The sequence below is a fragment of the Plecotus auritus genome (assembly GCF_963455305.1).
Source record: "Plecotus auritus genome assembly, chromosome: 2".
Taxonomy (NCBI): domain Eukaryota; kingdom Metazoa; phylum Chordata; class Mammalia; order Chiroptera; family Vespertilionidae; genus Plecotus; species Plecotus auritus.
The window spans coordinates 119,762,648-119,774,371 of NC_137771.1; the positions used below are offsets into that span (position 1 = coordinate 119,762,648).

Genomic DNA, 11,724 nt, shown 5'->3' on the forward strand with positions numbered 1-11,724 from the left:
TTGGTAGTCTTAATAAAAAGCTTTTTTTTGTAATCTTCACCCAAGGATATGTTTTTATTGATTGTAGAGAGATGAAGAGGGAGGGAGGGAAAGGGAGCAGAAGGGAGGAAGTGAGGGAGGGAGGGGGGTGAGAGAGACAGACATCAATTGGTTGCCTCCCATATGCTCCCCGATTGGATATCTGCCCTGACCTGCCATTGAACCTGCAACCTTTTGGTGCACAGGACTATGTTCCAACTGACTGAGCCACCCAGCCAGGGCTTAAAAGAATTCTTATAGGCTTAGAATGTAATGGAAATGTTATTGTTAGAATCTTTAACATCTTGGAAACACAGGGTGTCCCCCCAAAATGTATATACACTTGAATAACTGATAGCTCAATTTTGAAAATGAAATGTATTTTAATAAACACTACCCTTATAATTATTCAGTGTTTGGTGGGACACCCTGTATTTGCCAGTGAACCAAAAAAGAATTTGGCTTTGGAACTCTTCCATAGGCATAGCCTGTAATCAAACCAAAGAAACCACCATCTTGAGGTCCTACCATAAGAAGAATATCTGCAGAGGTTAGTCAGCAATCTCACATATTTACCATACTTTGGGGACATGATTATCTTAAATATTCCTAATTATCTTACTGATCTTCATCTTTGCAGCTCTTCTGGAAATGTCTGTGCTGATTAATACTTAAATGACTTAAGTATTAACTGAGCTATATCTAGCACATACAAAATATTAACAGTCTTTTGTTTTGGTGCTTCTGAAGCTTCCTTATAAATTTATTATAAGTCATTGTTCTCCTCAAAATTGATCTTCAATTGAAATTGTGGTTTCCTGAGTTTCCTGTGTTATGCAGTTAATGCATTTCTACAAGTCTATAACCGTAAGGAACTGGTTCCACACACCATGTTTCATAACAGATGAAAAATCCTTATGGTAGCTATCTCCCTACCACATCGGCGTGAGGAGACAGATCCCTAAGATAAAAATGATTTTTTAAATAACGTATTTCATATTTGTAATTTTAAGGTAGCAGAGATTTTTCTTTTGTAGTGTAAACTTTAAGGTTTTCCAAGGTAGTATGCATAGGAAGAAGATTTTATTTCAGAGACGGAAAAAAGCAATATAGCATTTTATAGCAGATGACATAAAAATGAAGCAATATTTAACATTTATAATTTTTTATTTCTTTACCTATTAAGGCATGCTTTACATATTAGTTTTTGTAACTACATTAACTGCTCTTAATCTAGCCTTAACAATAAATATTAGTTCCTTTGCTCAATCCTAAAGCAAATTGGATTTAAAAATATTTCATCATGTTGTCTTTTGATCAGATTTCTTGGGAACTGGTATGGAGGAGAGAACAGCAGATAAAATTTGCTTATTTTGCTAGAAAGAGCTGCCATCATGGGACTTTAGTTTTGTTTTACTGGCAAAGCTGGGAATAACTGGCAAGGCACTTTCTCTAAAAGGAGAGTAGTTTTTGCTTTGAAGCTCATGAATCCAATGCTACATCTTCCCTGAGCAGATTATTTAAAATGTATATGTTAAGCCATTATTTCTCATGAAACCTGTTTAGCTCTGAACATTCACTGTCTTTTATTTTGAGGAAACCTATCCTGGTTGACTTATGGCCTGGACTAGTTGGTTATAAAATTGATTAAGCTCTGCATCAATTTGTTTGCACTGGCTAGACTGTTTCAAACTAGCTCATTTTTTAGTCATCTGTAGAAATGGTGATTCCTCTTCCTATACCTAGTTTTATGTCCAAATATTTTTGTTAAAACATGGCTAAATGCAGGTCCCCATCTAACTCTCATACTAAGACTGAAAGAAGGCCAGTGAAGATTGAAGCAGACCGATATGAGATGGGAGGAGAAGGTAGGGTCAGGTCATAGACAGCTATAAGAAGTACATCCATAATGAGCTCAGATTTTATTCTAAGTGAAATGGGGAATCATTCAAATGGGATTGACATAATATGTTTGCTGTTTTTTAAAAATCATGGAGAAAAACCGCATGGGGCAGGAAAAGGGGGATTAGAGAGGCTCTTACAGTAATCCAAGCGCTTGTACCACAGTAATTGAGGAGACAGGGAGGAGGGACTCAGCAATGTTTTATAGAGACAGGTTTGTAGGGCATGGTAACAGACTGAATGTAGGTCTAAGGGGAGAGGCATCAGGTTATTCCTAAGCCTGGTAATCAGTCATACCACTGCAATGGCTGCTGTAAATCTGTGTGATTCCAGTTCCGATGGATCAGGCCTTTGCTGTACCTGATGACCCAAGGTTTCATGGAAAAACTAGGGAGAAATCGGTCTAGAGGGGGGAAAATCAAAGTTCTGTCCACCTGCATATTATAACATTTCCAGACTGACGAGACAAATTTTTCTGAAACATTATTCAAATAACAATGCCAGAAACATTCCAGACAGAATGTTTCAGAAGTAACAAACATGAATCTCACTCCTCCCACAACTTCTGAACCATCCAGTCACTAGTAAATTGGCCAAGTCTTTGTTTGATAAAGCCGGGAGATGTTTCATATCAGCTTTCCCAAACTCAGCACTATTGACATTTTAGATGGGATAATGCTTTGTTTGAGAGGCTGATCAGATCATGTAGGATGTTTAGCAGCATCACTGACCTACTAGATGTCAGCAGCACCAGCTCCCAATTTTGAAAAGCAAAAAAGTCTTTAGATGTCACCAAATGTCCCTGGGAGGGCAAAATCATCCCCAGTTGAAAACCCCTGGTTCATACTAAGGAACAAAACTTTCAAGAATGATGCTGATGGTAACAAAACTAACATTTATTAGCACTTGTTATAGCCCTTTAATTTTATGCTACCAAAACCAGTCAATTGGTTAGTTTTTTAAAAATCTGTTAAAGTTGTAAATTGTAAAAAAGTAAATGCCTTCAATTTATCTTTACGTTAAAAATAAATTTCTCTCCAGAGCACTAGGCTTCACTTTGGTCCATGACCAAAAGCACCACCTTTGAATCTTGACCTGTCATCTTCAAAATAGTGCTGTGGCTAGAAAGTAAGGGAAATCAATATAAGCCTCAATTCCATACATTTAAGACTAACCCAAATATTGTATCCCTGTTTCCCTTTCCTATTATTAAAAATAAATATAAATCCATTCAACAGTTGGGTGATGTTGAGCCGTGGCCTTGAATATGAATCCGCTGATGGGATTTCAAAGCTGTCATGGTACATGATGCATTTTCCACTATTTTCAGTTTCAGGTATTTTAAAATGGGAAAGATAGTGGATTCTGCTTTCATTCTTGCTTTTTATTAGTATACTAGTGGCCCAGTGTACGAAATTCATACACGGGAGGGAGGGTGTCCCTCAGCCCGGCCTGCACCCTCTCCAATCTGGGACCCCTCGAGGGATGTCCGACTGCCGGTTTAAGTCCAATCCCTGTCGGGCTTAAACCAGCAGTCAGACATCCCTCTCACAATCCAGGACCGCTGGCTCCTAACCGCTCACCTGCCTGATCGCCCTTAACCACTCTGCCTGCCAGCCTGATTGCCCCCAACTGTCCCCCCCTGCTGGCATGGTTGCCCCCAACTGCCCCCCACCCCCCCACCAGCCTGATTGCCCCTAACCGCCTCTGCCTTGGCCCCACCACCATGGCTTTGTCCAGAAGGACGTCCAGATGGTCTCCCGGTCTAATTAGCACATTACTCTTTAATTAGTATAGATGCTTGTCATTTTTTTAGATTTCTCACCTATACCTCATTTAATCAAATTTTGGCTGTATTAAAAGTATTCTTAATACAACTAACCTAGTTTTCAAATAAAACCATAAGTATTTATAGTCACAGTTCAAGGGCTACTGAATATTTAATTAAATCACATAATTACCCTAATACCACAAACCGGTTCAGGGTTCAATGGCCGCTGCTGCTCATTCCTTGTAAGCATACAGTTCATCTGCTGGGGCTATTAGAGAGCAGCTTCCTAGCCACAGCCTTCAGTGTATCATGTCATATGCCAGCGTGTCCATTGGGCCAGTTTCACCAGGTGGTGATTGGTTAAGAGGCTGTATATGCACCAAATACTATGTAAAGTACTCTACTTGCATTATCACTTTTAATCCACAACAGTCCTAAAACATAGATATGTTAAAATGTTTTTCTTTGAGAATGCTGAAACATATAGATGGTAAGCATCTTGCACAAGAATACATAGGTAATACATAACATGATCAGGATGGGAACCCAGGCATTCTAACTTGTATTTTACCACTTCATCACCAGTCCAAGGTCATCAGAGTTATTTCTCTCCAGAGCACTAGGCTTCACTTTGGTCCATGACCAAAAGCACCACCTTTGAATCTTGACCTGTCATCTTCAAAATAGTGCTGTGGCTAGAAAGTAAGGGAAATCAATATAAACCCATCACTTGGAACAATTCCAAGGATTCAGTGTCTCTGAAGCCTCAATTCCATACATTTAAGACTAACCCAAATATTGTATCCTGTTTCCCTTTCCTATTGCTGTGGTAACGAATTACCACAAACTTAGTGGCTTAAAACAGCACAGGTTTATTGTCTGTAGGTTAGAAGTATGACACAGGTCTCACTGGGCTAAAATCAAGGTGTTAGCATGGCTGCTACATTTTTTTTTTTTCTGGGGCTCTATGGGAGAATCCATTTCCCTGCCTTTTCCAGCTTGTAGAGGCCATCATATTCTGTTTTGTGACCCTCCTCCCTTCCATCTTCAAAGCCAACAACATTGCATCTTCCTGACCATTCATCTAGTTACATTTCTCTGATTCTGACCTTTTCTGCTTTCCTCTTGCACTTTTAGGGACCCTGTGATTACACTGGGCCCACCTAGATAATGCAGGCTAACCTCCCTACCTTAATAATGCAAGGCTTAGAGCCTTAGATCAGTCTGTTCCTGTTCAGTTGTATCAACTGTTTTTTTTTAATGGACATTATCAAAAGTTGTAAGTCTAAAAGCTTGATTTGTATGATAAATCAGTCATAACTGAATTGTTTAATGTATTAAAAATGTCCTCTAAGTCCATGTAAATGGATCAACTGTATAATTATATATAGAAACATTGGAGTCCTTTAATTTTTTAATAGTTTGAGATGGGTATAATCAGTCTCACCAAAAGCCACACACAAGGTTCTAACACAGAAGAACCTTGTACTAGTATTTGTTATCGGATGGATGTATCTGATACTGAACAAAAATTAGTAATTTTCATTGAAACTGTCTATGACTCCTCCTGAATGTGTCATTTATTTTTTAAAATATATTTTATTGATTTTTTTTTTTTTTTACAGAGAGGAAGAGAGGGGGATAGAAAGTTAGAAACATTGATCATGCCCTACCTGGTTTGGCTCAATGGATAAGAGCGTCAGCCTGCGGACTCAAGGGTTCCAGGTTCAATTCCGGTCAAGGGCATGTACCTTGGTTGTGGGCACATAGCCAGTAGGGAGTGTGCAGGAGGCAGCTGATCAATGTTTCTCATCAGTGTTTCTAGCTCTCTATCCCTCTCCATTCCTCTCTGTAAGAAAATCAATAAAATATACAAAAAAACATTGATCAGCTGCCTCCTGCACACCCCCGACTGGGGGTGTGCCCACAACCAAGGTTCATGCCCTTGACCAAAATCGAACTTGGGACCCTTCAGTTTGCAGGCCGACACTATCCACTGAGCCAAACTGGTTAGGGCTGAATGTGTCATTTTAAATGACTGAAGGATGTCAGTGGGATTGTGTGTCATGCTCATCCAGCCCTGCTGTCCAAACACAGGCTTTTTTCTAACGTGTGTGAGGTGGACTCTGAATTTAACTGTTGTAAATATCCCCTGAACGTTTTGTAAGTGTTACCTACCATATTCGTTTAATAGAAAACGCTGAGTTGAAAGCAGTCACAATGGTCACTGCCACTACACAAAAGCCACTATTGACTCAGGACTGTATGTGCTATATGATGTAAGACTGCCAGTTCCTTAAGAACTTATAACTACACTTAAATTCCAGAAAGAGCTATGAATTAATAAATGTTCATGATTTAAAGGTGGTAAGTTCAATAATAAAAAATTTAAAAGGGCTGTGATTGATAATGATAAACTCCATTTAGTGAATGCCTATGTGCTGGCCTTTGATTGCATTATCTCATTTCATCCTCACAACCCTACATGGTAGATGGAATTTTTGCCCAGATAAAAGAACTGGATGTCAAAGGACAAGTAACTTATTAGGCAACACAGAACTGGCAAATGTTGAAACAGAGATTTGAAGCTCAATGTGTGTCTCATTCCAAATGTGTTTTTATTCACTACTATACATATTTTTTAAATTATGTTCTAATGTTTCCAATTTTACTTAAAAAAAAAAGGACAAAATTTTGTCTGTGGCATAAAATATTTCAGAACTAGCAACTGCATAGTTATATAAAACACTAATGAAATTTTTATAAAACTTTCACAAAGGTAATCAAGGTAAACAAATGTAACATCTTTTAATTTCTTATTTTAGGTTAAAAGGTTATTTATTTACATTAAAACTTCAGTTTCCTGAAGTTGAAGCAGGTCCTTGACTTGACCGAAACCAAAGGTATCACTTAAAAATAACTGAGGAAGACCTAACTTGCAAAGTTAAGAATACTTCTCTACATCTTTTAATAAGTGTTTACTATTTTCTGTCATAGGAGATGAATATGATGTATGTGCCATTTGTTTGGATGAATATGAAGATGGAGATAAGCTCAGAATCCTTCCCTGTTCCCATGGTATGAATAATTACATATTGCTTTGAATTGACATAGTAAATTTATATTTTGGTTCAGTATTTAGAAGACAGAAAAATAGTTATTAGCACACCATAAGCCAGGCCCTGTACTACCCAGTAATACCTCATTATAAAAATTTACAAGCTTTACTTCTTTTGTTCCTACATGATGCATATAGATCAGAATAACATTAATAAACATGGTAAAAAGTTAAAAATGTTCACAACCACAGTGTACTTGCTAAAGATGTGTATTTTGCTTCAACAGCTTATCACTGCAAGTGTGTAGACCCTTGGCTAACTAAAACCAAAAAAACCTGTCCAGTCTGCAAGCAAAAAGTCGTTTCTTCTGAAAGTGATTCAGACTCTGACACAGACAGCAGTCAAGAAGAAAACGAGGTGTCAGAACATACCCCTTTACTCAGACCTTTGGCTTCTGTCAGCACGCAGTCATTTGGGGCTCTGTCAGAATCCCGCTCACATCAAAACATTACAGAATCTTCAGACTATGAGGAAGATGACAATGAAGATACTGACAGTAGTGATGCAGAAAATGAAATTAACGAACATAGTGTTGTGGTCCAGCTGCAGTCTAATGAACGGGATTACAACATAGCAAATACTGTCTGACCCAATCAGAGGATGATTGGGTTATTTCCCTTTGAAATGTTTATTTAGGTAAATAATTTGATTTTTTTGCTTCCTTCACAGATTTCTGTAGAAATAACTAATTTTTTAGTATTCTACAGTTTAATCTTATTGAAAGTTTTTTTTTAAATCTAGTATTTATCTGCAGGAGTATACTTCATTTTACTAACAAGTAACAACAGACTGGTACCGTAACTCAAGCATCAAATCAACTCTTATTTTGGAATGAAATATAGGCAAAACATGAAAAAGAATTCTCAGTATAACTTGCAATTAAGATCTAGATCACAGTATGCAAATTTGGTGCTTTGCACATAAAGTCAGTGCTGTGGCCACCTAGTATTAGCTAAGCCAGCTCCCATCTCCATAAAGCTACCTAGAGTTGTTGAGTTTGAATGTTTGTTCTGGTATTACCCCAAATTGCCATCATTAGGGAGAGGCAACAAGGCAATTTAGCATTTTTCCTCCCATTAATATCAAAACTCAGTTATCTTTTTCCTTTCTCTTCCCATGTAGTCTTATCCTGAAAGGAACAGTCTATACTGATGCAGATTTCAAGTTTTAAGGTTTTTAATGCTATAGTGTTACATATGAATTTGATTCATCAGCTAAAGTAATATGTCACTGGACTTAACTTACTGAATTTCATATCCTTAAGGGTTTTATGTTATGATTGAAGCAAAAAGGAAATGCTGTACAAAAATACCAAACTTCAGCAGTTGTTAACATGCAGATCATATACCTCTCAATAAAGAGCATCTATACTGATTAGTCCTGCTAAACTATGTATAGAGGAAATTGATCAAGTATTGGATTTGAAAATAATTGCTTATGTTTAACAGAATAATGAATGTAAACAATTTATTATGAAAAGCTAAATTATATTATACATCACTGTAACTATGTAGAAAATAGAGACATATATAATCAAAATGCTAAGAACATTTGTATAGCCTTGTATGAAGGGGGTTTGAATGTTAATAAACACATTTTTCCACTTTAAGAACTTTGTTGTACTGTAATATTACCTACATTAGCCTCATTTTTATATACAGTGCTATAAAGGTATAAAGATTACGGTAATTTAGGTCAGATAAACACATCTTAGATTTTATACAAGGTAACTAACTAAAGCAGTGAGGTAATTCCCCAAAAAGTTATAACTGCTGTTAAAATCATCCCAACAACTGGACATTTTGGTACCCTGTTGTAATTATGGTGTAACCTTACAGTAGACTGCTACGCAGCCTCAGAAGGATAAATTATTATTATTTTTTTTTTTTTTAGGATAAATTATCTTGATACATCTGCATGGACGTGGGAAATTGTTAGTGAACAAAAGCACATTAGAAAATAACTATACTAGGTACATGAGCCTTTGCTATAAAAAGAGAAAAATAACACATTTTGAAAGAAATATAACACTGTTGGGGGAATTTCACTTTCTGAATTGCTTTTTAGAAAAATTCTTATAATTAACATAAAAATATTCCTGCTTATGAAAAGCTTGAATTACCAATCTGATACCACCTCATTCCCCTCCCCCTTCTTTTAAATAATAAAACACAAGCATGAGAAATAGAACATTAGTTTACTAGGATAGCAGAGCTTTGGAATTTGGTCATTCGAATTTTAACTGAAGGTAGGGTGTGAGGATAAAACATTGAACTCCATCTTTGGCACATAAACACACAGTAAGTAATAGCTTTTACAGTTATTAAATAAAAACATTTTTTTAAACGGGAAAAGTTAAGTCACTGTAATGTGTATTAGATACTGTAATGTGTATTAGAGGCAACAAGGCAATTTAGCATTTTTCCTCCCATTGACATCAAAACTCAGTTATCTTTTTTTTTTTTTTTAAATATATTTTATTGATCTTTTACAGAGAGAAAGGGAGAAAGATAGAGAGTTAGAAACATCGATGGGAGAGAAGCATCGATCAGCTGCCTTCTGCACACTCCCTACTGGGGATGTGCCCGCAACCAAGGTACATGCCCTTGACCGGAATCGAACCCGGGACCCTTCAGTCCGCAGGCCGACGCTTTATCCACTGAGCCAAACCGGTTAGGGCAGTTATCTTTTTCCTTTCTCTTCCCATGTAGTCTTATCCTGAAAGGAACAGTCTATACTGATGCAGATTTCAAGTTTTAAGGTTTTTAATGCGATAGTGTTACATATGAATTTGATTCATCAGCTAAAGTAAATATGTCACTGGCCTTAACTTATAAGTTATAACTTTTGGGGGAATTACCTAACTGCTTTAGTTACCTTGTATAAAATTCTAAGATGTGTTTATCTGACCTAAATTACCTCAGTTCTTAATCTACAGTTCAAAGGACCTAGTTCCTTTAAATTTAAATTAGGAGATTTTCTAAGGTAAAAATTACTTTTTTTAAATCCTCCAAACTTACTCTTAGTTGTAAAATCTATGAAGTGTCTTCATTAAATTACTAGTTTTAATATTCACTTTAAATCTTTTATTATGTCTTCACAGTATACACAATTTTTTAAATAGGACACTAAATAAAATAAAAATCTAATTTCTGTTCAATACCTTCTTAAAAATTTTTCTGATTACAAAATGATAGTCACCTGGAAACATACCCGAGACAAATTTAATTTGATATTCAGAAATACATATGTAAAATAAATCTATATTATATACTGTACGTACTTATACTGTATGTAACATCTGTTTATATCCTCATTATTACTTAACATTCATTGGTGAGCATTTTCTTGTGTCATTGTTCAATGACTGGTTTATCCTCTGGACAGTCATTTATATAGCCCATAACACTGAAAGTTAAATTTTGTAGCTTTCCAAGTTTAGCACTATACTAGTAAGTAATGCTATGTGATGGATATTCTGGCATATGAATTTGTATAGCTCCATTTCCTTAGGTTAAATTCCTAGAACGAAGTGCAAAGCAAAGATACATGCACGTTTTCAGAAGTATTTTTCTAATGAAATTGTGCGTAGGGGGCCAATGTTTAGTTTCATTATTTACTTTAATGATACAGATGCCCACTACTGTCTTCTCCTCACCTACACACCCCCCCAACACACATCCCCTCACCTAACTTACAGGTTCATTCATTAAGGGTTTTACAATTGCTGCTTTCTAATTACCCCAGTTCTTTACAACTCAAGTGTGAATGTGTATTACCATAAAATATCAAATCATTGCAACCCAATCACAAAATTTTCATTTGACCCACCTTTTGTTCCTAACAGAGACCTTAATGGGTCAGGAAGTTGAGGTTTTTGTTTTTGTTTTACAATTTCTAAGGTATGCCCACCCAACTACCAAAGTAGACCCAAATCCCTATCTTCTAAACTTGTAATCCCTGAGTGTACAAATTCAGAACTCTTGCTTGACAACACTTCAAAGAAAAAACTTACGTTATGCACAGTATATTCAAGTAAGGCAAAGAGATTAATTCTTCTTCCCTAAGCCACTGTTTCTCAAAAGGTAGCACACAGGCCGCTTGAGGTGATTCAGACTGACCTGGCAATTGTTTCTAAAGGATCTTCTTGGGTTTATGCATAATGTCCATCTCCAGAGTAGAACTCTAGAGCCCAAAATCTGCATTATAACCAGCTCCCTGTTCCACTTAGACTCACCAACTTTTGAACATCCCTGATCTGAGCTTCTGCTTGATAGTTCATAGTGATGATTTATCTAAATAGCATTAAACTAACATATTTACTAAGCTTCAATATATCTCAGGGACCTTCTGACCTCTGGGATTAAACATGACTTCTATAACTATAGTGAATATGTCAATCCAAAGCCAGATATGTCAAGAACATCCCAATCATTTTATATGCTGCCTAAGGAATGTCTTCTCTTATGTGAGAGATCCATTGGGCTCACTGCAGTCTGCTGACACAGCCTCCAAACCTAAAGAAGTCATACGACAGCTCAACACAGAAGAATCCACAATGCAGAAACCCTTGTTGGTACTGGGGCCCTTACTGCTCACTAGATTTCCCATCTAGAGACCATCAATAAAAGAAAAGTATTAATTTCTAGTGATACATTAATTTTTTTTCTCATAAGCCTGAAGATGAGCCTGAGATAACTAAAACCATTTTAATAGGTCAAAGACCATTAAATTCCTGGCACTTATTTTATTTATAATAAGTACTACAGGAAGTGGAATAGGCCATCAACTGAATCTTTAAAAAAGATTATATGCTTACAGCATCTTTTGACCTATCCTGTATATTACCATTGTGTCAAAAATCTACTGTAACAGTAAGCCAACAATTTATATAAACAACATGAGTCTAGAGTA

The 11,724-nt window shown here is 36.5% G+C and overlaps 1 protein-coding gene across 11 annotated transcripts in view; it reads left to right on the forward strand.

Annotated features, from left to right (window-relative positions):
• Positions 1 to 8,418, forward strand: part of RNF13 (ring finger protein 13) — a 178,494-nt gene extending 170,076 nt beyond the window's left edge. For all 11 annotated transcript variants that reach the window (XM_080657509.1, XM_080657516.1, XM_080657505.1 and 8 more), the window contains 2 exons: positions 6,689 to 6,769; positions 7,037 to 8,418. In XM_080657509.1, coding sequence (XP_080513635.1) covers positions 6,689 to 6,769; positions 7,037 to 7,398 — 443 coding nt within the window. In that variant the 3' untranslated portion in view covers positions 7,399 to 8,418. The remainder of the gene's footprint in view (positions 1 to 6,688; positions 6,770 to 7,036) is intronic.
• Positions 8,419 to 11,724: the final 3,306 nt, after the last annotated feature.